This window comes from Eriocheir sinensis, chromosome 19, assembly GCF_024679095.1.
Source record: "Eriocheir sinensis breed Jianghai 21 chromosome 19, ASM2467909v1, whole genome shotgun sequence".
Taxonomy (NCBI): domain Eukaryota; kingdom Metazoa; phylum Arthropoda; class Malacostraca; order Decapoda; family Varunidae; genus Eriocheir; species Eriocheir sinensis.
This window is the reverse complement of record NC_066527.1, coordinates 6,168,931-6,193,287: the sequence shown is the minus strand read 5'-3', so window position 1 is coordinate 6,193,287 and position 24,357 is coordinate 6,168,931. Positions and strand designations below refer to the sequence as shown.

Sequence of the window (24,357 nt, the reverse complement as noted above, 5' to 3'; positions counted from 1 at the left end):
AGGGAAGAGCAAGCAGTGATATGCAAGAGGTAGATTGCAAGGAAAGAAGTGGGGGTAGAAAGTAGGAGGGTAGAGAATGTTAAAAGAAAGCGAAGAACAAGCGGTGATATGCAAGAAAGAATGAGAAGAACTGGGGTGAAGAAAATGTTTGAGAAGGTATAAAAAAAACAAGAGAATGGGAAGAGAAGAGAAACTGCTTGAGGTTATGGTAACAAGGAAAGGAAGGGAAAGACTGAGGAAGATATAGAGGATGTGAAAAGAAAGAACTGCATAAGAGATATTGGTTAAGAGAGTATAGCAGAAAGGAAAATGAGAAGAGAATGGGAACAGAAGAGAAATTGGTAAAAGGGTATGGTGTGATGGGAAGATGAAGGGAAGAGGAATTGGTTGAGAGATGCTGACAGCGAGAGAACCAAGGATACGATAGGGAGAGGAGAAAGAATGATAGAAGACTGGAGAAAGGATAGGCAGATAAACTCGTTGAGGTGGATGGAAAGGAAATAGAGGAGAGGATAGGAAGGGGAATCGTTAACGTAGTAAGAGTAAAAAGGAGAGAATGGGAAGATATTGGTAAAGGTAGAAAGAAAAGAGGAAGAAAAAGATAAAAGAATGGGAATGGAGGAAAAGTAAGTAGAGAGGGAAGTGAAGACGAAAAAGTTTGAATGATAAGATACAACACACACACACACACACACACACACACACACACACACACACGGGGCCATAGCTTTCCAATGAATAAATCGCTTTCGTTAACTGTCCAATAAAAGGCAAATCTTGTACACGGTAAATATAAAAAGACGAAAGAGGAGGAGGAGGAGGAGGAGGTAAATAAAAAGCAGTCTTCCTCTTCTTCCTCCTGCACTAAAGGGAAAGAGAAAGATCCTATTGATTGAGGAGGAGGAGGAGGAGGAGGAGGAGGAGGGGAAGAGGAGGACGAGGAAAAAGGGTGATAAAGGAAAGGGGAAACTATCAATCAAAATATAAATAGATAAATTGAAAGATAAAGACTGATGGATAGACAGACTGATAAGAGAGAGAGAGAGAGAGAGAGAGAGAGAGAGAGAGAGAGAGAGAGAGAGAGAGAGAGAGAGAGAGAGAGAGAGAGAGAGAGAAAACGAAAATTATCTTCCTCCTCCTCCTCCTCTTTCCTTCCCTCCATCCCTGATAATATGCCTAAACACACACACACACACACACACACACCATTTACGTCCCTTCCTCTCCCCTTCCCGCAGCCTCCTCCTCCTCCTCTACGCCCGACCTAGGCAACTACACGAGTTACGCAACCCGCAAGTGGAGGAGGAGGAGGAGGAGGCGTCAGGATGGATGGGATAAGATAGAAGAGGAGGAAGAGGAGGAGGAGGGAGGTAAGTACACACGAACGGACGTAGATACACACACACACACACACACATACACACACACAAATTTGACCCTTTTCATATGCGGAATGTGTGTGTGTGTGTGTGCGTGTGTGTGTGTGTGTGTGTGTGAGAGAGAGAGAGAGAGAGAGAGAGAGAGAGAGAGAGAGAGAGAGAGAGAGAGAGAGAGAGAGAGAGGCGTGGTCTTAATTTCGCTCCCTCCCCTTTCCCGCATCTCTTCCTCCTCCCCCTCCTCTTCTTCCTCCTCCTCCTCCCCCCTTCAGAGGCTAGACTGTAGTGTAGACAGACGCCATACCCTCCCTTTAAAGCTGTACTGCGGAAGAGGAGGAGGAGGAGGAGGAGGAGGAGGAGGGAGACTAAGGGGTGAGAAATAGGGGAAGGAAAGGGATGGAAGAGGCTTATGAGAGAGGAAGAAGAGGAAGAGGTGGTAGTGGAGGAGGAGGAGGAGGAGGAGGAGGAGGAGGAGGTATTGCATAAGAGTATGAAAAAAAAAAAGTTCATTGAAAGTAAAAATAGAAAAGGTTAACTTATGCAGAGAGAGAGAGAGAGAGAGAGAGAGAGAGAGAGAGAGAGAGAGAGAGAGAGAGAGAGAATACTAAAGCCCCCTAACAGCCTGTGAACATGATCTGAATTCTTGGCAAAATCCTCCTCCTCCTCCTTATTTATCTTCCTTGTCTTCCTCCTCCTCCTTTTTTCTTCCTCTTCGCTTTCTTCCTTTTTTTCTATCTATTTATATTCCTTCTCTTCTTTTTTACCTTTCTCTTTCTTTCATTCGTTTTCCTCAATTTTCCTCTTTTCTTTTCTTCCCTTACTATTTTATTTTTCACCTTTCTTATTCTCCTCTTCTTCTTCCTCCTCCTCCTCTTCGTTTATCTCTTCTTCATTCCTCTTCCTATCATCTACCTTCCTCTTCCTCCCTCTCTTTATTCCTCTTCCTCCTCTTCTTTGCCCATCTTTAAGTAGGTATTTCTCCTCTTCCTCCCTCTCCCTCTTCCTTTAATCATGTCTTCCTCCTCTTCCTCCTTCTATCTATGGGTCACTGTCGGATATCAATAAACAAACAAACAAACAATGATAATATGTCCACGGCCTATTCCCCCCCCCCCCTTCCTCTTCCTCCTCCTCTTCCTTCCCCTACGTTGCTATGCCCTCTGTGGTCAATGCGTTTTGGGCTTATTCTTTTTCTTCCTTCCTTTCTCGTTTCCATCTTTTATATTTTTTCTTGTTTATTTCCTTTCTCACCTTTTCTTCTTTTTTCCTTTCTTCTGTCTTCCTCTCTACTTCCTCCTCCTCCTCCTCTTTCTTTTCTTTCTTCTTTTCTCGTTTCCTCCTCACCTTTTCTTGTTTTCTTCCTTCCTCCTCTTTCCTGTCTTCTTTCTACTTCTCATTTTCTCTTTTTCTTCATCTTCTTTCCTGTTTTATTTTCTTTCTTCTTTCTCAGTTCCTCTCCTTACTTCCTTCCTTCTGTTCATTCTTTTTTTCTCTTTTCCTCTTTTCCTTCTTTCATTTTTTTACTTTTTTTACTTTAACCAATTTTGTTTTTCATCTTCCTTATCCTCTTCCTCTTCCTCCTCTTTACCTAACTCTTCTTCATTCCTCCTCCTCCTTTATCTATATCTTCTTCATTCCTTCTTTTGCTCTTTTTCTTCTACTTTTCCTTTCCTATCATCTGTCTTCCTCCTCCTTCCTCTTCCTCCTTCTCCTCTTTATCTATCCCTTCTTCCTCTACTTTTCCTTTCCTATCATCTGTCTTCCTCTTCCTTCCTCTTCCTCCTTCTCCTCTTTATCTATCCCTTCTTCCTCAATTTTCCTTTCCTATCATGTTTTCCTCCTCTTCCTCTTCCTTGATTTCCTCTTAAAATTCATGAGTTATATTTTTTAGCGCCTTTTCATTGCTCCTTCCTCTTCCTCTTCCTCCTCCTCCTCTTCCTTCATTCTTTCATCAAATACTTCTTTTATGATTATTTTTTATGGTAGTTGTTTAGATTTTCCACTTATTTTCCTCTTCCTCTTTCTTTTTCTTTTTTTATTACACTTTATTCCTCGTCTTTTGGTGTTCATGTTTCTTTCTTCCTTTTCTCTTTTCCCCTCTTCCTTTCTCCTTCATTCCTTCTTTCGTTCTATTTTTTTTTTAAGACGTCACATTTTCATTCTTTTCTTCATCATTATTTTTTTTCTCCTTCCTCGTAAGTTCGACAATAATAAGAATTCGAGCTATAAAAAACCATGTAAGGAAACAGAAATAGTAGTAGTAGTAGTAGTGATGGTAGTGGTAATAGTAGTAGCAGCAACAGTAATAGGTGCTGGTAGTAGTGGTAATAGTAGTAGTAGTAGTAGTAGTAGTAGTGGTGGTGGTAGTAGGTAGACACTCACATCACGTTCTACATAAATATAAAAAGTTGAAATCGAGCGTTATGAAGTAGCAAACTCTCTCTCTCTCTCTCTACTGGAGCAAATAGTGAGTAATATCCTCCATGTCGTGTGAGAGAGAGAGAGAGAGAGAGAGAGAGAGAGAGAGAGAGAGAGATGAATAGGAAGAACGAAAGACGAATATGATAAAAAGAGAAGAAATGGAACGGAAGGAAAGGAAGAAAATATGGATAAAAACGAAGGAAAATAAAATAGAAGAGAAGATGAGAGGAAGGGAGGGGAAAAGAAGAGAAGGGAAGAGAAGGAAAGGGAAGGATAAGATTAAACAAATAAAATGGATAGGCAAAAGAGAAGGGAAGGGAAGGGGAAGTTAAGGATGGTTAGTGATGGGAAGGGAAGAGGAGGAGGAAGAGGAAGGGAAATGAGAGTTGGGGTGGAAGAGTTTGTGAATGAACCGTGACACACACACACACACACACACACACACACGAGCAGAGGAAGACAAAGAAATGGAATGCGAAAAAAAGTAAAAACGAGGAAAATGATAAATAACAGTGAATAGCAAGTAAGAAAAGAGGAAAATAATGAGACTGAATGAAGAAAAATGAAGAAAAAGAGGGTAAGAAAGGTGGATAAAACAGGAAGAAGAAAACAAGAAGTAGATGAAGAAAAAGAGGGTAAGAAAGGTGGATAGAACAGGTGAAGAAGAAAACAAGAAGTAGATGAAGAAAAGGATAATGAAAGAATGGAGAAGAAAAAATTGCATTGACAGAAGACAAAAGAAAATAAAGGGAGAGAAAGAGGAAAGGAAGACAAGGAAAAAATAATGAATGGATAAAAAATAAAAAAATAAAATGAGAAGAAAATGATGAAAGAAGACAAATGTAAAGAAGGAAGAGGAAGAGAAGGAAGAAAAATAAAAGGAAGAAGAAAATTACTAAATGGAGAATGAAAGGAAGAGAGTTTAAAGGGAGGCGAAAAGGAAGGAGGAAGAAGAAGAGGAGGAGGAGGAGGAGGAGGAGGAGGAGGAGCTTACCATCTGTTAGGGTCCTCCACTACAAGATTTCCGGTCATTCCTCCTCCTCCTCCTCCTCTTCCACCTCCACCTCCTCCTCCTCCTCCTCCTCCACCATAACCTTATTCATTACCGACTTTTCTCATTTATTCTCCTTCTTCTCCTCCTCTTCTTCTTCCTCCTCCTCCTCTATCTCTTCCTCATCATATTCCCCATACATAATACTCCTCCTCCTCTTCTTCTTCCTCCTTCTCTTCCTCTTCACCATAATCATCTTGGCATTACTTCTTCCCCATACTAAGTCCTCCTCCTCCTCTTCCTCTTAGTATAAATCTGTCCCCTCTTACCCCCTACTCATCTTCCTGTTTTGCATTCCTCTCTTTATTGAAGTATGACATTCTCTCTCTCTCTACCATTAATGAGAACCATATAAATACACATACGTAGACCTCCCCTTATCTCTCTCTCTCTCTCTAATATGTCTACCCCCAGCGGCGGATCGGATCTAAAGCATAGGGCAATACTCTCTCTCTCTCTCTCTGTAGTAGTTGTGGTAAGTGAAGAAAAAAAAAGGAAAAAAAAAAGGACGTGTTTAATATATGGACGAAAACTGGAAGCCGAGGAGGAGGAGGAGGAGGAAGGGGAAGAAGAGGAGGGGAGGAGGAGGAGGAAGGGGGGGGAGTAACTAGGCAGCCCTGATCATTATTCTGTCTAGTGACCCTGCCTAGCGACATCACCACCACCACATACCAATCCAACCTATTTCAACACCACTACCACCATTAGTAAGTCTAGCCATACCTATCCACCACCACCATCACCACAACCCCCACCACCACCGCCACCTATACTAGATCTCAACACCACAACTACCATCACCACTACCTAGACAAAACTATCATTTCCAATACCATCATCACCACCATCATCACCACCATCATATAGCTACACTACCCATTTCAACACCACCATCATCACCACCATCATCACCACCACCATATAGCTACACTACCCATTTCAACACCACCATCATCACCACCCAGACAAAACTATCACTTCCAATACCATCACCACCACCACCAAATACCTCAAGTACCCATTTCAACACCATAACCACCATCATCACCACCCAGACAAAACTATCACCTCCAATACCATCACCACCACCACCAACACCTGGCACCCATTTCAACACCATCACCACCATCATCACCACCCAGACAAAACTATCACCTCCAATACCATCACCACCACCACCAAATACCTCAAGTACCCATTTCAACACCATAACCACCATCATCACCACCCAGACAAAACTATCACCTCCAATACCATCACCACCACCACCAAATACCTCAAGTACCCATTTCAACACCATCACCACCATCATCACCACCCAGACAAAACTATCATTTCCAATACCATCACCACCACCACCAAATACCTCAAGTACCCATTTCAACACCATAACCACCATCATCACCACCATCACCACATACCTATACTAGATATCAACACCACAGCCACCATCACCACCACCTAGACATACCTATCTATTCCCATACCACCACCACCACCACCAGTCACTACATAACTATACTATCCATTTCAACACCATAACCACCATCACCACCATTTAACTAGTCTATCCTTCTCTTCCTTCTTCACTACCATCATCACCACCACTACTACTACTACTACTACTATTACTATTTATATACCTGTCTGCCTATCCTAATCTTCCTTTTCTTCCATCACACACACACACACACACACACTAACCATTCCCCCACCACAACTAATTCTACTACCACCCCTGACACCATTCACCCCCCAAATACTACTACTACTACCACTGCCACCACTACAAGTATTTCTCCACTACCACCACCACCACCACCTGGGAACTTGTCAAACAGGTATCTCAAAGGACAGACAGGTAACTTCCCCCACCACCTCCCCACTCACCACCATCACGAAGAATGCAATGACCCCTACTTACTCCTACCAAGCAACCAGCTACCACTACTACTACTACTACTACTGCTCCTGCTACTACCACCGACATCATAGACACTAACACAAAAAAAACCCACTACCTAGCAACCACACACACACACACACACACACACACACACACACACACACACACACACACACACACACACGCGAACAATACTATAAATACAATGCAGGGAGAAAAGAAGGAAGGAAAGTTAAGAAAGCAAGAAAAAGGGAGGGAGAGATATGAAAGAAGGAAAGAAAGGAGGGAGTAAGATAAATTAAGAAAGGAAAAAGAGGAAGAGGAAAAAATAAAGAGGAAAGGAGGGAGGGATGGAGAGAAAATCAAGGGAGGAGAGAATGTAACTGCGTAGGGCGTAGGCAAATGGAGGAAAGGGAGATAGGGAAGGAGAGGGAAGAGGGAGGGAGGGAGGGAGTGGAGAGGAAGGGAGGGAGGGAGACATTACGCAACAGTTCATGATCCAAGGGCGAGAGAGAGAGAGAGAGAGAGAGAGAGAGAGAGAGAGAGAGAGAGAGAGAGAGAGAGAGAGAGCGTGGTGGTGGGGGTATGCGGGTATCTATGACCTTGTTTCTCAGTGGGGAGGAAAGGGAGAGGGAGAGAAGAGGATAAGATAAGGGAGGGAAAAGGGAGGAGAGGGAGGAAAGAAAGGAAGGGACAACAAATAATTAGATAGGACAAACAAGGGGAAGGGAGATAAGAGGAGAGAGGGAGAGAAGATAAGGGAGAGAGAGGTAGTAGAAAGGAAGGGGACAATAGATAAATTAGAAGAGGAAGAGGGAAGAGGAGAGAAAAGATAAGAAAGAAAAGAATGGAAGAGGAGAAAGACGAAATGGTAAATATGAGAAACAGGAAAAGAGGATTAGAAGCAAAGGAGAAGAAAGGAGAAAAGATAGAAAAGAAGAGAAAGGGAGGAAGAGAAAGACGAAATGATAAATCAGAGAAACAGGAAAACAGAATTAGGAGCAAAGGAGGAGAAGGGAGAAAATATACAAAAGAAGAGAAAGGGAGAAGAGAAAGAAAAAAGGATAATAGGTAAACATAAGAGAGGAGAGTAGGAATTAGTGAAGGAGAAAAAGAAGAGAAATGGAAGAAAACGATAACAGAAGGGAATAAGAAGAGAAGACAAAAGACAGAGGTGAGAAAGGTGAATTAGAAGATAGGAAGAAGAGGAAGAAAAGAGGGTAACTAGATACGAAAGAAGATAGGAAGAGGCATAAGGAAGAAGAAAGGAGAGAAAGGGAAAGAGAAGAAAACATAGAAAACGAGAAGGGAAGAAGGAAGGAAGGCGAGGTAAAAGAGGAAGAATGGAGGAGAGAAATAATGGGATGAGGAAAGAAGGGGACAAGGAAGAGGAGGAAGAAGAGCCGTAAAGGAGGAAAACATGATAAAGGAGGAAAAGAGGAAGATGAAGGAAAATGGATATGAGAAGTTATGTATGAATGTATCTCTCTCTCTCTCTCTCCCACTACGGATACTTTTCCTCTCTTTAATTTAGACCACAGAGGAGTCTTGAATTTCTCTCTCTCTCTCTCTCTCTAAGTAGCATGGCTCGTGGACGTACGACATGTGACCCTGAACACACACACACACACACACACACACACACACACACACACACACACACACAAATGTTAACACGGTATATACATGTGTGTGTGTGTGTGTGTGTGTGTGAGGGGAAGAGATAAACAGGTGATGGCGGAGTGAGAGGAGGAGGAGGAGGAGGAAGGAGATGAGGGGAAGAAAAAGGGGAGAGAGGGGGAGGGGGGGGAGCAGACTAAGCGGCGCCCACGTGTACGTACACACACACACACACACACACACACACGTACATACAGACCCGCGTGCCAGGGAAAACAGGAAAATATTCTCTCTCTCTCTTTCTCAAAAATATAAACAACTCACCAAATTACTTCTAACATTAATCGTACTTCCTTTCCTCCTCCTCCTCCTCCTCCTTCTCTTCTTCCTCTTCCTCCTCCTCCTCCTCCTCCATCGTAACCTGGTACATCCTCTTCCCTCCAATCCTCCTCCTCCTCCTCCGCGAGCAATGACTCCAGTGAAGGTCATAGTAAGGTGTGGGTGGGAGGAGGAGGAGGAGGAAGAAGGAGGAGGAAGAAGGAGGAGGTAGACGGAAAGATAAATAAACAGATGTACAGACAGACAGACAGACACAGACATGGATTGAAAAAAAAAAATAGAATTAACTTTTTTTTTTTTACGTGTCTGTTTCCACCTGTTTCATGTTTCAAGGTTAAGTTCTCTCTCTCTCTCTCTCTCTCTCTCTCTCTCATTGATTATACGTTCATACTTTTTTTCCTTTCAAGTTTTCTGTATTTTTTGCTCTAGTTAAAAATAGCTCGAGAGAGAGAGAGAGAGAGAGAGGTTTAAAGCCCAGGCAGCAACCTTCTCTCTCTCTCTTTAAAACTGGCTCTAAGGAAGAATGACTGTCAAAAGGAATTCCTGCTTACCTTCTCTCTCTCTCTCTCTCTCTCTCTCTCTGTCATTCCACACTACCACAACCATCACCAAAACCTTAACCTTCCTTCCTCTTCCTCTTCCTTCCCCACCACCACCCACATCACCACCCCCTCCTCCTCCTCCTCCACCTGACCACCCACACCTCTTCCTCCTCCTCCTCCACCTCCTCCTCCTCGGTCAGTGAACCCCCTCAACTCATGGTCATCCACTTGCGTTCCCCGTATCTTTTATCTTTCTTCTTGGTCATAAAGGAAGATAAGGCTGGAGGCTGAGAGAGAGAGAGAGAGAGAGAGAGAGAGAGAGAGAGAGAGAGAGAGAGAGAGAGAGAGAGAGAGAGAGAGAGGTAAAAGGTTGAAGATAAGGAGAAAGTTTGATGTTATGAATTATGATGCAACGAGAGAGAGAGAGAGAGAGAGAGAGAGAGAGAGAGAGAGAGAGAGAGAGAGAGAGAGAGAGAGAGAGAGAGAGAGAGAGAGAGAGTTGCTGAGGTGGTCAAGGACTTGTTTTCCTATCTTTTCTTTATCTCGTTTCTTTTTTTTCTTGATTTCTACTTTTTTTCTTCTATCTCTTCCTTCTCCTCCTCCTCCTCTGCGAGAAATAGAATGAAACAAGAGGAACAAGGCAAATAGATAAATAAATGAAGGAATAAAGGAAATGAAGGAAGAAAGGAAGAAAAGAGGAAATACAGGATGGAAGGAATAAAGGGAAAAAAAATATAAACCCATTTTTTTCGTGAATATATAAAAAAAACAAGAAATTCGATACTTAATAAATAAATAAAAGAAAGGAAGGAAGAAAAAAGCTTGTGAAAATACCTGTTAGTTAATAATCGTCAGAACTTTTTACTACTACTACTACTATTACTACTACTACCACCTCCACTACTTCAGCAATCAACAACCTCCTCCTCCTACTGCTACTACTACTACTACCACTGCTATCTACTCCCGTATCTCTCCACGATGACAGGTATAATTAGACTGCCACTTTCTCCCTCCCTCACCTGCTCTACCTGTCCTATCAGTGACAAAAGTGAGAGCAAGGAGGGAGAGAAGGAAGGGAGGGGAGGAAGATGAAGGAAATAGCAAAAACAAGGGAACGGACGAAGGAAGAGGGTAGGGGAAAGTTAGGGAAGGTAAAGGAAGGAAGGGAGGAAGGAAATAAGGAAGAGAATGGGGATGAAAACGGAAGGGACGAAGGGAAAGGTGATGGAAGGAAGGAAGGAAGAGAATGGGAATGAAAACGGAAGTGAGGGAAGATGAAGGAAGGAAAGGAGGGAAAGAGAGAAGGAAGGAAGGAAGACGGTGAATCAGAAGAAATTGAATTGAAATAAAGGAATAGATGAAGGTAAAACGAAGGTGGAAAGAAAGAAGTAAAGAAGGAAGTTAAAAAGAATAAATGGGAAGAAGGAACCGACGAAAGAAAGGTATGTAAAGAAAAGCGAAAGAAGGAAAGAAATAAAGATTGGAAGTGGGAAAAACAGTAAAGGACGTGGATAGGAGGAAAAATGAAGGAGTGAAATAATGGAGGATGACGGGAGAGAATGCAGAAGAGAAGAGGAGGAAGAGGAGAGAGGAAGGAGAGAGAGAATAAGGAGGTGGAGGAGGAGGAGGAGGAAAAAGACGAATGAGAAAGTAGGAAAAACGAGAATAAAAAAGAAGTGGAGGAAAAAATAAAGAGTAAGAAAGAGGAATGACTGAGAGAATGGATGGAGGAAGAGGAAGAGGAGTAATGAATGGGAAGGGAGGGAATGAATGAATGAATGGGAAGTGCATAAAAGGAAAGGAAGGGAGGGAGGAAGGAATGTGGGAGGGAGGGAAGGATTGATATATGGGGAAGAGGAAGAGGAAGAAGAGGAGGAGGTAGACGAATGAATGGGGAAGGAAGGAAGAGAAAGACGAGGAAGTAGACGAATGAATGGGGAAGGAAGGAAGGAAGGGGAAAGAACTGATAAATGGGGAAGAGGAGGAAGAGGAAAGGGGAAGAGGAGGAAAGGAAGGAAAGAGGAAGAAGAGGAAAAGGGGAAGGGGTTTAAATCACAGTGGACCTTTAAACCTCTTCCCTTTCCTCCCCTTCCTCCTCTTCTTCCTCCTTCCCCTTCCTCCTGTGCCAATGACCCTTTCCTCCTCCTCCTCCTCCTCCTCCTCCTCCTCTGAAAAAAAATATAACCCCCAAAACTTCACCACCACAACCCCTCCCCCTCTTCCCCCTCCTTCCCTTCCTCCTCCTGTCTGCGTACACTGAACTGGAACAGACGCTAATCCCCTCCCCCTCCTCCTCTTCCTCCTCCCCACTCTTGCTCCTCCTACTCCTCCTCAACTTTTTCCGTTTTTAATTTTGGCTAACAGGAAAAATGACCAGTGCATTCTCTCTCTCTCTCTCTCTCTCTCTCTCTCTCTCTCTCTGATGGAATGGAGGAGAGAATGAAAGCAGAAAAAAGGATGATGATGAAGCAAGAAAGGAAAGATAATGAAGATAGGAGATAATAATTACTTAGAATGAAGAGAAAAATAAATTAATAAAGAAGAAAACGAGGAAAAATAAAAGATGAAAGAAAAGGAAAGAAAGGAAAGTAATAAAAAATGATGGTAGAAACGCCAAGAAAGAAAATGAAGGAAGGAAAAAAATATATAAAAAAAGACCAATTTACAGTTCATATAATTTTTTTTAAAGACCAAAAATATTATTGGTATGCCTTCTCTCTCTCTCTCTCTCTCTCTCTCTCTCTCTCTCTCTCTCTCTCTCTCTCCTCCACGCCATGCCAAGTTCAAGGTGGAGGGTAGAAGGGAGTTGGAGGAGGGAAAGAGAAGGAGGAGGAGGAGGAGGAGGAGGAGGAGGAAGATTCTAGGTCACCGAGAAGCAACATCATCATCCCCGAGGAGAGAGAGAGAGAGAGAGAGAGAGAGAGAGGGAGAGAGAATCTTTAAATCGTTATCTATCCATGTTTTTTTCCACTTCCTCTTGTTCTTCATTTTCCTCCTCTTCCTTTTCTTCTCCTTCTCCTTCTCTTCCTCCTTTTATTCTCCTCTTTCTCTTCCTCCTCCTCCTCCTCCTCCTCCTTTTTCTTCTTCTTCTCTTTTTTTCTTCTTTCTCCTCCTCCTCTTCCTTTTCTCCTCTCCTCTTCCTTTTTCTTCTCCTCCTCTTTCTCTTCCTCCTCCTCCTCCTCCTCCTCCTCTTTTACCCAGTGTTTTACCACCTCAACCTCCTCCTCCTCCTCCTCCTCCTCCACTTCATTCTTTCCTCCCCCTCCCCATCCCTCCCCCCTCCTCCCCACCCCCCACGATGACTGGCTATTCCCCAACAGGTACTTAATGTCACCTGGGGAATTTTTTAGCCCCAAGCCTGACTGCCCGTGTCTATCAGCATAATTCATAGTCATTCCCCACGTCCCCACCAATCCCCATCCCTTCCCCACTCCTCCCCATCCCTTCCCCAAGTTCCAATTGCCTTCTTTTTTACCGATATCCTGTTTCCCCATCTTGTACCTTATCTTACGTATGTTTAACCTTCATTCCTCATCTCTTCCCCACTCCTCCCCACCCTTCCCCAAGCTGCATTTGCCTTCATTCTTTACCTATTTCCTATATTTTTTATGGTTTTATAATTACCCTAACTAACCTTTGTTAACCCCATCTCTCGTCCTTATCTCTTCCCCAACCTTCCCCACTCCTCCCCACCCTTCCCCAAGCTCCATTTTGCCTTCTTTTTGTATGTGTTTCCTTTCTTCATCATGTAATTAATCTTCATTCCCATCTCTTCCCCACTACTCCCCACCCTTCCCCAATCCTCCCCACCCTTCCCCAAGCTCCATTTTGCCTTCTTTTGGTATGTACTTCCTTTTTTCCTTATCACGTAATTAATCTTCATTCCCCATCTCTTCCCCACACCTCCCCACCCTCCATTTGCCTTCTTTCTTCACCATTTCCTATATTTCTTGTCATATAATTTCCCTAACTTACGCTTGTCAATCTCATCTCTCGTCCTCATCTCTACCCCATTCCTCCCCACCCTTCCCTATTCTCAATTTGCCTTATTTCCTTAACTATTCCCCTTCGTAATGGTCGTATAATTAATCTAACTTATATGGGTGTTAAATCTCCGTTCCCCGTCTCTTCCCCACTCCTCCCCAAATCTATTCATTATCATTCTTTACCTATTTCCCTTCGTCGGTATCTTATAATTAATCTAACTTACGTGTATTAATCCTTCGTTCCTCATCTCTTCCCCACTCCTCCCCACACTTCCCCAAGCTCTATTTATCTTCTTTCTTTACTTATTTCACCTTCGTCAGTATCTTATAATTAATCTTATGTGTGTTAATCCTTCATTCCTCATCCTTCATTAACTTATCAACCCTCCTCAACCCCCCCCACCCCCACCGCTTCCCCATCTTTCCCCACGCACTATTTACCTATTATTTCCTTAACATAGCGCCTTCGTTTCTTCTTTAATTACCTATTGACATTTACCTTTCAATCCTCGTTTCCCCATTACTTCCCCACCTTCCCCAAGTAGTCATATTTACCTTCTTACTTCCTTCCTCGTTTTCTTCCCCATCTGCTCGTCTGTCTAACTCCTACCTTCCCCATCACTTCCCCAACCTCTATATACCTTCTTCTTTCCTTCCCCGTTTCCTTACTTTCCCCATCTGCTCGTCTTCTACTCCTATCTTCCCCATCTCCTCCCCATCCTTACCCATTTGTATTTACCTTTCAATTTCACTCCCTTTCCAAATTTACCTATCCTAATTATATATCTACCTTTACTACGACTACTACTACTACTACTACTGTTACTACTACTGCCATTACTACTACTACTACTACTACTACTACTACTACTACTATTACTACTGCTATACTTTCTCCCATTCCTACCTACCTCAATCTTTCTCCTTCTCTCCCCCTTTCCCTTCTTCCCCTCCCTCCCTCCTTCCCTCCTCCTCTTCCTTCTTCCCCCTCCCCCCCTTTCCTTTGCAAACATTCCATCACCACCACCACCATGACCAACAGACAGCACCCATCCCTCCCCTCCCCACCCTTCCCCCCCACCCCTCCCCACTCTTCTCCTTCCTCCCCACCCTTCCCCCTGCAGGCGTCGTGAGTGCAGTCTTTCCCCAACCTACTGAACCACATCCACTTCTTTCCCCCCTTCCCCACCTCCTCCCCTTCCCCCCCCCCCCCTTCACCCCCCACTCACATTTTTTTTTCTCTTTTTTCTTTCTCCTTTTTACCTCCTGTCTGTCTGAGTGGAGAGAGAGAGAGAGAGAGAGAGAGAGAGAGAGAGAGAGAGAGAGAGAGAGAGAGAGAGAGAGAGAGAGGAAATGGAGTACACACATGACCAGGAAGCAAAATTTGGTGAGGGGAAAATACAGGAAATGGGAAAGAAAATTAATGGGAAAAGTTAAAAAAAAAAAAAATAATGGAAATTGAAAAAAAAAGGTAGAAAAAAGAGAAATTAAAACAATATGAAGAAAAAGGTAAAAATGAAAAATAAAGAAACTACAGGAAATAAAGAGAAGAAAAAAATGGAAGACAATGAAAAGAGCTCACTAAAAAAATAAAGAAAATAAACAAGAAAAAAAATGACAAAGAAAAAGGTAATAATGAAGAAAATAATAAAAATGAGTAAAAAATGAAAAATAATAATAAAAGGAATACAATGAAACAAAATTAACAATAAAAAATAAAAAAAATAAACCAATGAAAAAAGAAGACAATAGAAAAGATGATGAAAGGAAAAAGACAAAGAAAAAAAAAAGAAAATTCGAGCAAACAAGATAATAAAAGAAATTGGGAAAAAAGGTGGAGGGAAAATAACGAAAAGAAGAACAATATTAAAAAAAAAGATAGATAGAAAGATAGACAACAGAAAGCAAAAAATCAACATCAATAAACTTTAACTATTTTTTATCTTTTTTTCAGTTTCATTTTGATTTCGTGCAGGTGCTACTCTCTCTCTCTCTCTCTCTCTCTCTCTCTCATTCGCTCTAAAAATGGGTTTCACGGCCCAATGGAGTGTGTGTGTGTGTGTGTGTGTGTGTGTGTGTGTGTGTGTGTGTGTCCGTTTAACTGACACACCTGCCCACCTTTCTCTCTCTCTCTCTCTCTCTCTCTCTCTCTCTCTCTCTCTCTCCACCCCGCAGACTGGGAGACAAGTATGCGGAGACAGGAAGCCAGACAGCCGAGGGAGGGAAGGGAGAGAGGGAGGGAAGGGAGAGAAGGGAGGGTGCAAGTAGGGAGTAGGTACGAAGGTCACGGGTGGTGTGTGTGTGTGTGTGTGTGTGTGTGTATCCGTAACATATACAGGTAAAGATAGAACGGATAAATAAGGAGGAGGAAGAGGAATGGGAAGGGAGGAGGAGGAGGAGGAGGAGGGTGAGGAAGAGAGGGAGGAGGAGGAGGAGGAGGAGGGTGAGGAAGAGAGGGAGGAGGAGGAGGAGGAGGAGAACATCGATGACGCAACACGGGCGACAGACTGACGCCTAGACACACACACACACACACACACACACACAGACGGAACACTCACCGGACTCTGAGGGCGTGTGCGGCAGGGCGGGCGTGGGGGCGTTAGCGGGGGCGTGTGCGAGGCGTGGCGAGGGGGCGCGGGGGCAGTAGTAGGTGTGATCTACGTGAACCACAGGCGCCTCATCCCCTTCATCGTCGTCCTCATCCTCCTCCTCGTCGCCTTGCTCCTCGTCCGTATCCGTTTCCGAGGACTCTGAAGGCGTGTCAGGTCTCGCAGCCAGGTCATCTTCCTCGTCTTCCTCCTCCTCCTCTTCTTCCTCTACCTCCATATCCTCATCCTCCTCATCCTCGTCATCGTCTAGGTCATCCAGGCGTGTGAACCCAGCCGCGCACTCCAGGACGGAAGGGTCGAGGAGTAGCTCAGGGAAGTGTGAGGTGCTTTCCCTATGTGTCCGATGTTGTGGGTCCCGAGGGTGGTACGCGTGGGCCTCCGCAGAACACGTCCCTCGCCACATACAATCATGGCGAAGCTCAGAGCCTGCTAGGGCCAACTGGGTACAGCTGGTGCACGTCCCCTTGGCGCACGGCAGTCCCCCCGGCCCCCCGCAGCTGGGCAGGTGGTCGGGAAGAAGGTCCAAGTCGAGGTCGAAATCATTGGTCTCCAGGCACGGGATTTCGAAGGGCGAGAAGGCCAGGTCGAGGGTGAGGTCAGAATTCGTGAAGTCCGTCTCGTGGGAGGGCGAGCGCGGGGGTGTTGGGATGAGCTGAAACTTCTTCCAGATGTCGTTGCTGAGCGTGGGGCCTTCCTGCGACCACTCCGCCTCGGCCTCCAGCTCCAACATGGCGGCGACCCACTGCAGAAGGCACAGACGAAGGGGGGGGTTAGGAAGATGGTAAGGCTTGACAGGAGGTTACGAACATACAGACGAAGGCACAGACGAAGGGGCAGAGGATAGGAAGATGGCAAAGCAAGCATGGAGGTTACGAACACACATACAAACGAAGGCACAGACGAAGAGGGAGAGGTTAAGAAGATAACAAGCATAGTATGGAGGTTAGGAACAGACATACAGACGATGGCACAGAGGTTAGGAAGATAGTAAGGCTTGTTTAGAGGTTACTAACAGACAAACACACATACATTTGACCTCTCTTCTAGCTACTCTTCTGTTCTCTTTTATAGGAGCCATGCTTAGAGAGAACGGAAAGAGAAGAGGAAGAATGAAGAAACGAGGTAAGGAAAAGAGGAGAGGAAAGACGAAGGGAAAGAGGAATGAAAACATGAGGTGCGGAAGAGGAGAAAAGGAAGAAGGGAAGGGAAAGACGAAGGGAATGAGGAAAAGAAATGAGGTACGAAGAAGAGGAGAAAAAGGGAGAGAAAGGAAAGAGGGGGAATACAGAAATGAGGTACGGGAAAGAGGAGAAAAAGGAAGAAGGGAAGGAATAGTGAGGGAGAGAAACACACACACACACGTTATGAAAGGTTACATCCCCCCCCACCCCCACCACACACACACACCGTCACTATACATCAATACACACGTGTCGCTCTACACCTCACCAATGCCAACACACACCTGTACACACACCTGCCCCCCCCCCTCCCCCTCCACCCCCCCACCCCCTCTATACACGTCACGTTACTCATACGCAACTTAAATGCTAAAAATATACTTGTCAAAAGGGGAAGAGAAGACGAGAATGAAGTGAGGGAAAAGGAGGAAGAGGGGAGAAGATGAATAGGAGTAGGAAAAGATGGAAGGAAAGAAGGGAGAGGAAAAGGGAAGATAAATAGGGGAGAAGGTAAAGAGGAAGAGGAAGAATGAAGCGAAGAAATCAAGAATGAGGAAAAAGAAGAGGAAGGAGTAGAAAAGAGAAAGAGGGATGATGCAAAGGAATGAAGAACGGAAAAGAGGAGAAAGGGAAGGGAGAAAGAATAGAGGAAGAGGAGGGAGAAATGAGGTATGAAAAACGAAAAGGGGAAAAGGGAAGGGAAGTGAAGGAAAGGAGAAACGAACCAAAAGGAGAGAATGAAAAAGAGGAAAACTAACAAAAGAATGAGGGAGGGATGAGGAAAAGATATGAAAAAGAAACAATAAGAAAAGGAAGAAAGAAAAAAATGGATGCAACTGGAGTAAGGAAGAGGAGCCAAAGGGAAGAGGAAGGAAGGAAGGAAACAGGAAGAAGGAAGAAGAGGAGGAGGAGGAGGAGGGAAAATGGGAAATGGTTCACATACCAAATGACACAAGAACCTCCTCTACTTCCTCTCTCTCTCTCTCTCTCTCTCTCTCCCAAAACCCTTCCTTCCCCAACCCTACAAGCTCACATTACCCCTCTCTTCCCCTCTTCAGTTCCCCTCCACTCCCCATCATAGAATTTCCCTCCCCACTTCACCCAACACATCTCTCGTTCCCCTCTTCTCCCCATCATAGAATTTTCCTCCCCCAAAACAGCCCTTTCTTTCCCTCTCCTCCCCACCTCAATTCCCCTCCACTCCCCCAATTAACCTTCTCTTTCCCTCCTCTCCCCACCACAATTTCCCTCACCAATTCACCCCAGCATGTTATATCACCCCTCTTTTCACCCCCATTTCCTCCCCAGCTCTACCAATGCAGGAGACCAGACATATATCACCCCACCTCTTCTCCCCTTCATTCACCCCACTTCTCACCCCAACCTACCCACACTATCAGCTCTTCTCCCTATCTTATTTCATCACCCAAGCACACACATCCTTTCCTCCCCTCGTCTCCTCCCCCAATATCACCCTTTTTCCTTAATTTCGACCCAACCACCACCACCACCACCACTGCGGCTAAGAGGTCCAGACAAGCAGACGGCTGGCCACACCCCCTCCACCACCACCGCCACCACACCACTGCAACGGCCACACGCACGCACGCACGCACTCTGCCACACCCCACCACCACCATCACCACCACTTCAAAAACCAGTCACATTACCATCAGAATCTTCCCCAAATACCAGTTAATAGGGGAAGGGGTGGAGGGAGGAAGAGGGGGGTTTGCTACTACTACTACTACTACTACTACTACTACCACTACTATCCTCAGAACCAGACATGACCACCCAAATTCCTTTCCTAACGACCGGCTAACAGAACAGTGAACGAGACAGGTATAAAAAGAAAGAACAGTAAGAGATAGAGAAAAAAAGTAAAGGCGGAATGAAGTATAAAAAAGGATAAAAAGAAAGAACAGTTAAGAGATGAAAAAGTAGCAGTAAACGAGGGAAGAAGTATAAAAGCGAATAAAAGAAGGAAAGAACAGCAATTGATTAGTGTTATATTATTACACAAAAAGAGAATGTTAGTGAAGATTCGGTAAACGAGGTAACTGAAGAAAAATAATAATGAAATGACAGAACAGATGGATAAAAAAAAAGGAGTAAGAGAGAATAACTGATAAAGATGATTACTGAAAAATGAAGGAAAATTGTAGAAAAAATAAAAAAATGAATGATTGAAGGGGAAAATGTGAGGAAAGAGAAACCGACTGAAAATGAAGGAAAATTGATAGAAAAAAGAAAAATCATATGATTGAATGAAAAAAATGTGAGGAAAGAGAAAACGAAAGAGGGAGATAATAAATAAAACAGGTGATGATTGCAAAACGAAATGAAATGAAAGGAGGAAACATTGAAAAAGATGACTGAGGGAAAACAATATTGGGAGGAAAGAGAAAACGAAAGAGGAGTAAGAGTGAAAAGGATAAATGATGATGAAAGCAAAATGAAAGGAAATTGTAAGAAGGAAAACTGATGAGAAAATATAAAAAAAGGAAGACTGATAAAGATGATTGAAGGAAGGGAAAAAAAAGTTAGTTATTTCCTTCTTCCTCCTCCTCTTCCTCGAGTTCAACACCCAACCAGACACCCCTCCCCTTACCTCCCCATCACCCAAGGCCACACCCCCTCCTCCTCCTCTTCTTCCCACCTGTCTCCGTCTGGCTTTACCTACCTGGCGCAATCCTCATTCTCCTCCACCTCCTCCTCCTCTTCTTCCCTGAACCGAACCACTCAAAACATTTCCTCCTTGTATGTCGAGTTTGTGCAAGACCGTTCAACGAAAAGGTGTGTGTGTGTGTGTGTGTGTGTGTGAGAGAGAGAGAGAGAGAGAGAGAGAGAGATGAATATGAACTAACAAGATAATGCTTTGATATCAGTATACTCTCTCTCTCTCTCTCTCTCTCTCTCTCTCTCTCCACGTGGTGCAATCTACCCTTTTAGCAGCTACTTTTCCTCTCCCTCCTCCTCCTCTCCCCTTTCTTCCTTCCTCCGCCAAGTATTGTTCCTCCCTCCCTCTGCCGCCTCCTCCTCTTCCCGCCTCTCTAAAAATCGTTGGGCGGACTGAACCGGTGATGCAACCCCGCTCAGACTCACAGTTACTCGCAAGGTCACACACACACACACACACACACGCGCGCGGGGGGTTGGGGAGAAGAGGGGAAAGGAGAAGCGTTGCACTGTTAAGCTAGATAAATAAAATACACTAACAGTAATAATGATAGTATATAAATAGTAAGTAGTAACGTGTCCATGGATGTAAAGAATAAAAATAATAATAAATCTTGCTATAAATAGAGTAAGGGGAAAGGAAAGGGAAGGATGGGAGGGCTGACACACACACACACACACACACACACACACACACACGAGGAAAGGAAAGGAAGGCGTGGCAGGTTTTGGCGGGAAGTCTAGCAGCGGGGAGGGGAGTGAGAGGGGGAGAAGGATCGATGACGCTTGGCTCTGCTGTCTAACGTGGCACCATCACCCCTCTCCCCACCCCTCCTCTCTCTCTCCCCTCTCCCTCCCTGACCTTCACACAACCCTCCCCTCTCCCCTTTCCTCCAATACTACCTCGTCATGACTCCAGCTTTCCTCCTCCCCTCCCGCCCTCCTCCTGTTCCTCGAGCCAGACACCTTCTCCCCCTTTCCTCCTCCTCCTCCTCCACACCCACGCTCCACTGCAATGCTCCAGATGTCAATGACCTTGGCAAAGTTACCTGATGTCTCACCTGAACCTCCTCCTCTACCACTGCATAATCCACCAGACTGCTACTGCTTTCAATGTTACTACTAATATTACATGTGTTGATACATACCTCCCAACACACACACACACACACACACACACACACATGCAGAGGTTAAGTGCTTCTCTCTCCCTCCCTCTCTCTCTCTCTCTGGCAGTGTGAGTCATAATCGTAGGTGCCAAGGAACTAAAATAATTCCTAGGAGACGCAAGTAGGGGGTGGATGGTTCCCCTCCCCTCCTCCTCCCTCCCACCCCCCTTCCTCCCAGACTCCAGAATCTTCCTTCCCCTTCCCCCTCTCACGCCAGACACGCGGGAAAAGGTACGAATAAAAAAGAAGGGGGAGGTGAGAAAAAGGGAAAGGGGTTGAGTGGGCAAAGGTACACATGGGGGAAAAAATGTGTCTGTCTGTACCCCAAAATAAGGGACGGAATTAGAAACAAACAAGGGGAAAAAAGGGGATGAAAAACAGGTGGGGAAAAAGAGGGTACGTAGAGGGGAGAAGTAAAGGGGAAGAAAAAGAGAAGATATAGAGGGGAAGAGAAGTGAAAATAGGCTACATAGGGGAAGAAAAAAGGAAAGAGGGGAAGAAGGAAAAGTGAAGGAAGGATACACACACTGGAAATGAAGAGGAAAGGAAACAGGAAATGGTACGTAAGAAGAGGGGATGAAAACAAAAAGAGGGAAGATAAAAGTTAAAAGGATAGACAATAGATGTTAATGTAAACAGTACACACAACAAAAACAACAACAAGAAAAGCGTGTCTGGAGAGGTAAGGCACATAACAGGTAGCACAAATTACAGGTAAGAAAAGGTGAACGCAATTAATTACTAAAGCTATACAGGTGTTGACATTACGAATTCACACGACACGTAAGACACAGGTAGAAGCAGAGGTGAGTCAGGATTGAGCAGGTATGACTAATTAACAGGTAAGATGTGTATTGTGACAGGTGAAGTAATATGAAGGTAATTGTGAAAATGATGCATGATAAAAACACAGGTAGAACTTTTTAGAGGAAGATGTGCTGTCTAGGTGAAGCTCATTAACAGGTGAGGTGTTTCCTATTGACAGGCGTGTAAGAGAGCAATATTCTCACATAAGGAGAATAAATGAAGGAAATTAATTACTTATCCATACTTATAAATATGTGGGGGGCTAGAGTGTTTTGTAATAGTAGTAATAGCAAGTTATATGATGCCACACACACACATTTCCCTCCTCGTATGACAGCCTCTCTCTCTCTCTCTCTCTCTCTCTCTCTCTCTCAGCATAAGCATCTCCAGGGGGCTGAGCAAATATTTCCTGGTATGAACACGCACAGACCAACTCTCTCTCTCTCTCTCTCTCTCTCTCTCTCTCTCTCCGATCAAGTTAACACATTCAACTCAGCATCAGTTCTAGGAAAATTCTTACGCAGCATCCTTCCCCTTCCTCCTCCTCCTCCTCTTCCCTTCCTCCCTCCGTCACTCAACTCTCACTTATTTCCGTCTCCTCCTCCTCCACCTCCTTCACAAGAGATACATACATAGAGATAGTTAAATATGTGTTAGTTTCCTTCCATACTATACTTAAGATAATCATTAAAAGATAAATAAAGAAAAGGAAGAAATGAAAGTGGTAAATAAACATACAAATATATTAAAAGCTACAAGTGGTAAGTAGATTTGAGGATGATAATTACCGGTTTCAGTAGATAAGGAAGATTTAAAAACATGCTTCCGTTACACACACACACACACACACACACACACACACACACAAGGGCTTTACTGTTTTTCGTAAGTATGTGAAATGTGAAAGACCATGAGAGAGAGAGAGAGAGAGAGAGAGAGAGAGAGAGAGAGAGAGAGAGAGAGAGAGAGGCAGCAAACACGGTTATGGCAAGCAACCAGGTGAAACACGTGTCCCCTCTCTCTCTCTCTCTCTTCCCACGCCTTAACTTGCCTCTCCCACTCTCCCACGTTCCTCTCTCTCACTCACAGGTGCTGGCCAACGTGCTCTCTCTCTCTCTCTCTCTCTCTCTCCTGGCAGACATTCCAAGGTATGTTGATAATTAGAGGTATTTTATAAGTAGGAGGTGGAGTGGAATGTGTGGGATATGCTGTTTGTTGTTTTTGTTGTTGTTTTTATCCCGTATTTTTATCACTAGGCAATAGGAAGAAAAAAAGAGAAGTGCCTGCTGTTATTGTTGTTGTTGGTGGTGGTGGTGTTGGGTACGAATGAGAAAAAAAATAATAAAGTAGGAGAGGAGGAATAAGGTGAAATAAAGATGTGAATTTTGAAGTTAAGATTGGTGGAAAAAACACGAAGAAAAAGGAAAAAGTAAAAGGAAATTGGAAATGGAAACCGAAAAAAAAGTAGAAGTAAAAATTAAATTATCTAACTCGTAAATTTTAAAAAATGGTCAGAAATAAATTTAAAGAAAAAAAAAATCACTACCAAAAAAAAAAAAAAAAACGATATTAAGAAAAAAAAAAGAAAATAAGACATCGAAATTGAGTGTTAACCAAACTGACAGTCAGATAGTTAGTAATTACAGAAACACTAAATATTTCACTCTCTCACACACACACACAGGACCGTACACACACGAACACACACACAGGAACGCACACACAGGAACGCACACACACCTTCTCACACCTCACCACGTTAACACACTAACAAATACAAACACACCTAAATCACCACTAATATACGCAAACAGGTGTCACGGTGCGTAGAGGTCAAGCTGAGCGGTACAGGGTTACGCACAGGGCAGGGGGCGTGCGTGCTACCTCCACACAAGCTACGCCAAGACTGATGACCAAGACTCCATTGGGGGGGGAATTACTCCGCCCAGGCCTGCCAACCCTCCCGACGCCCCCGCCTCCATGAATGAACGCCCTCCCTCTCTCTCTCGCTCGCTCTCTCTCTCTCTCTCTCTCTCTTACTACAGTCTACTCATGTATCCCTCTCTCTCTCTCTCTCTCTCTCTCTCTCTCTCTCTCTCTCTCTCGTGATTTTCTAGATATTCTCTCTCTCTCTCTCTCTCTCTCTCTCTCTCTCTCTCTCTCTCTCTCTCTCTCTCTCTGTGTGTGTGTGTGTGTGTGTGTGTGTGTGTGTGTGTGTGTGAAAGTGAAGTGAGAGTGAGAGAATGAGGGTGTCAGATTCTTTCTCTCTCTCTCTCCTTATGATGTTGTGGAAGCACGTTTCAAACAGCACAGGATAAACAGCGAGAGAGAGAGAGAGAGAGAGAGAGAGAGAGAGAGAGAGAGAGAGAGAGAGAGAGAGAGAGGTGCAAGAGAATTACAGCTTTAAGTTACATTCCCTCACTACTACTACTACTACTACTACTACAACCACTACTACTACTACCACTACTACTACTACATAAATGATACCTCCACCCATGTTTATTTTCCCGACACATATCATGGAGGGCTCCAGCTACTACTACTACTACCACCACTACTACTACTACTACTGCTACCACCACTACTACTACACCTACTACTATAGTCTACTACCACTAGCACTACAGGGAAAAGAAATGAAGGAAAGGGAAGAGAAGGA

General features: G+C 44.1%; 1 protein-coding gene across 2 annotated transcripts in view; it reads right to left on the bottom strand.

Moving 5' to 3' along the window:
- LOC127000608 (myc proto-oncogene protein-like) overlaps positions 1-24,357 on the bottom strand; it is a 43,129-nt gene that overhangs the window by 7,549 nt on the left and 11,223 nt on the right. The window contains exons 1-2 of one of the 2 annotated variants that reach the window (XM_050864536.1): positions 23,482-23,603; positions 15,806-16,598 (exon numbers count right to left, since the gene is read on the bottom strand). In XM_050864536.1, the coding sequence (XP_050720493.1) occupies positions 15,806-16,586 (781 nt within the window). In that variant the 5' untranslated portion in view covers positions 16,587-16,598; positions 23,482-23,603. Of the gene's footprint in view, positions 1-15,805; positions 16,599-23,481; positions 23,604-24,357 lie in introns of those variants that run through there. The other variant, XM_050864535.1, reaches the window with a different exon arrangement.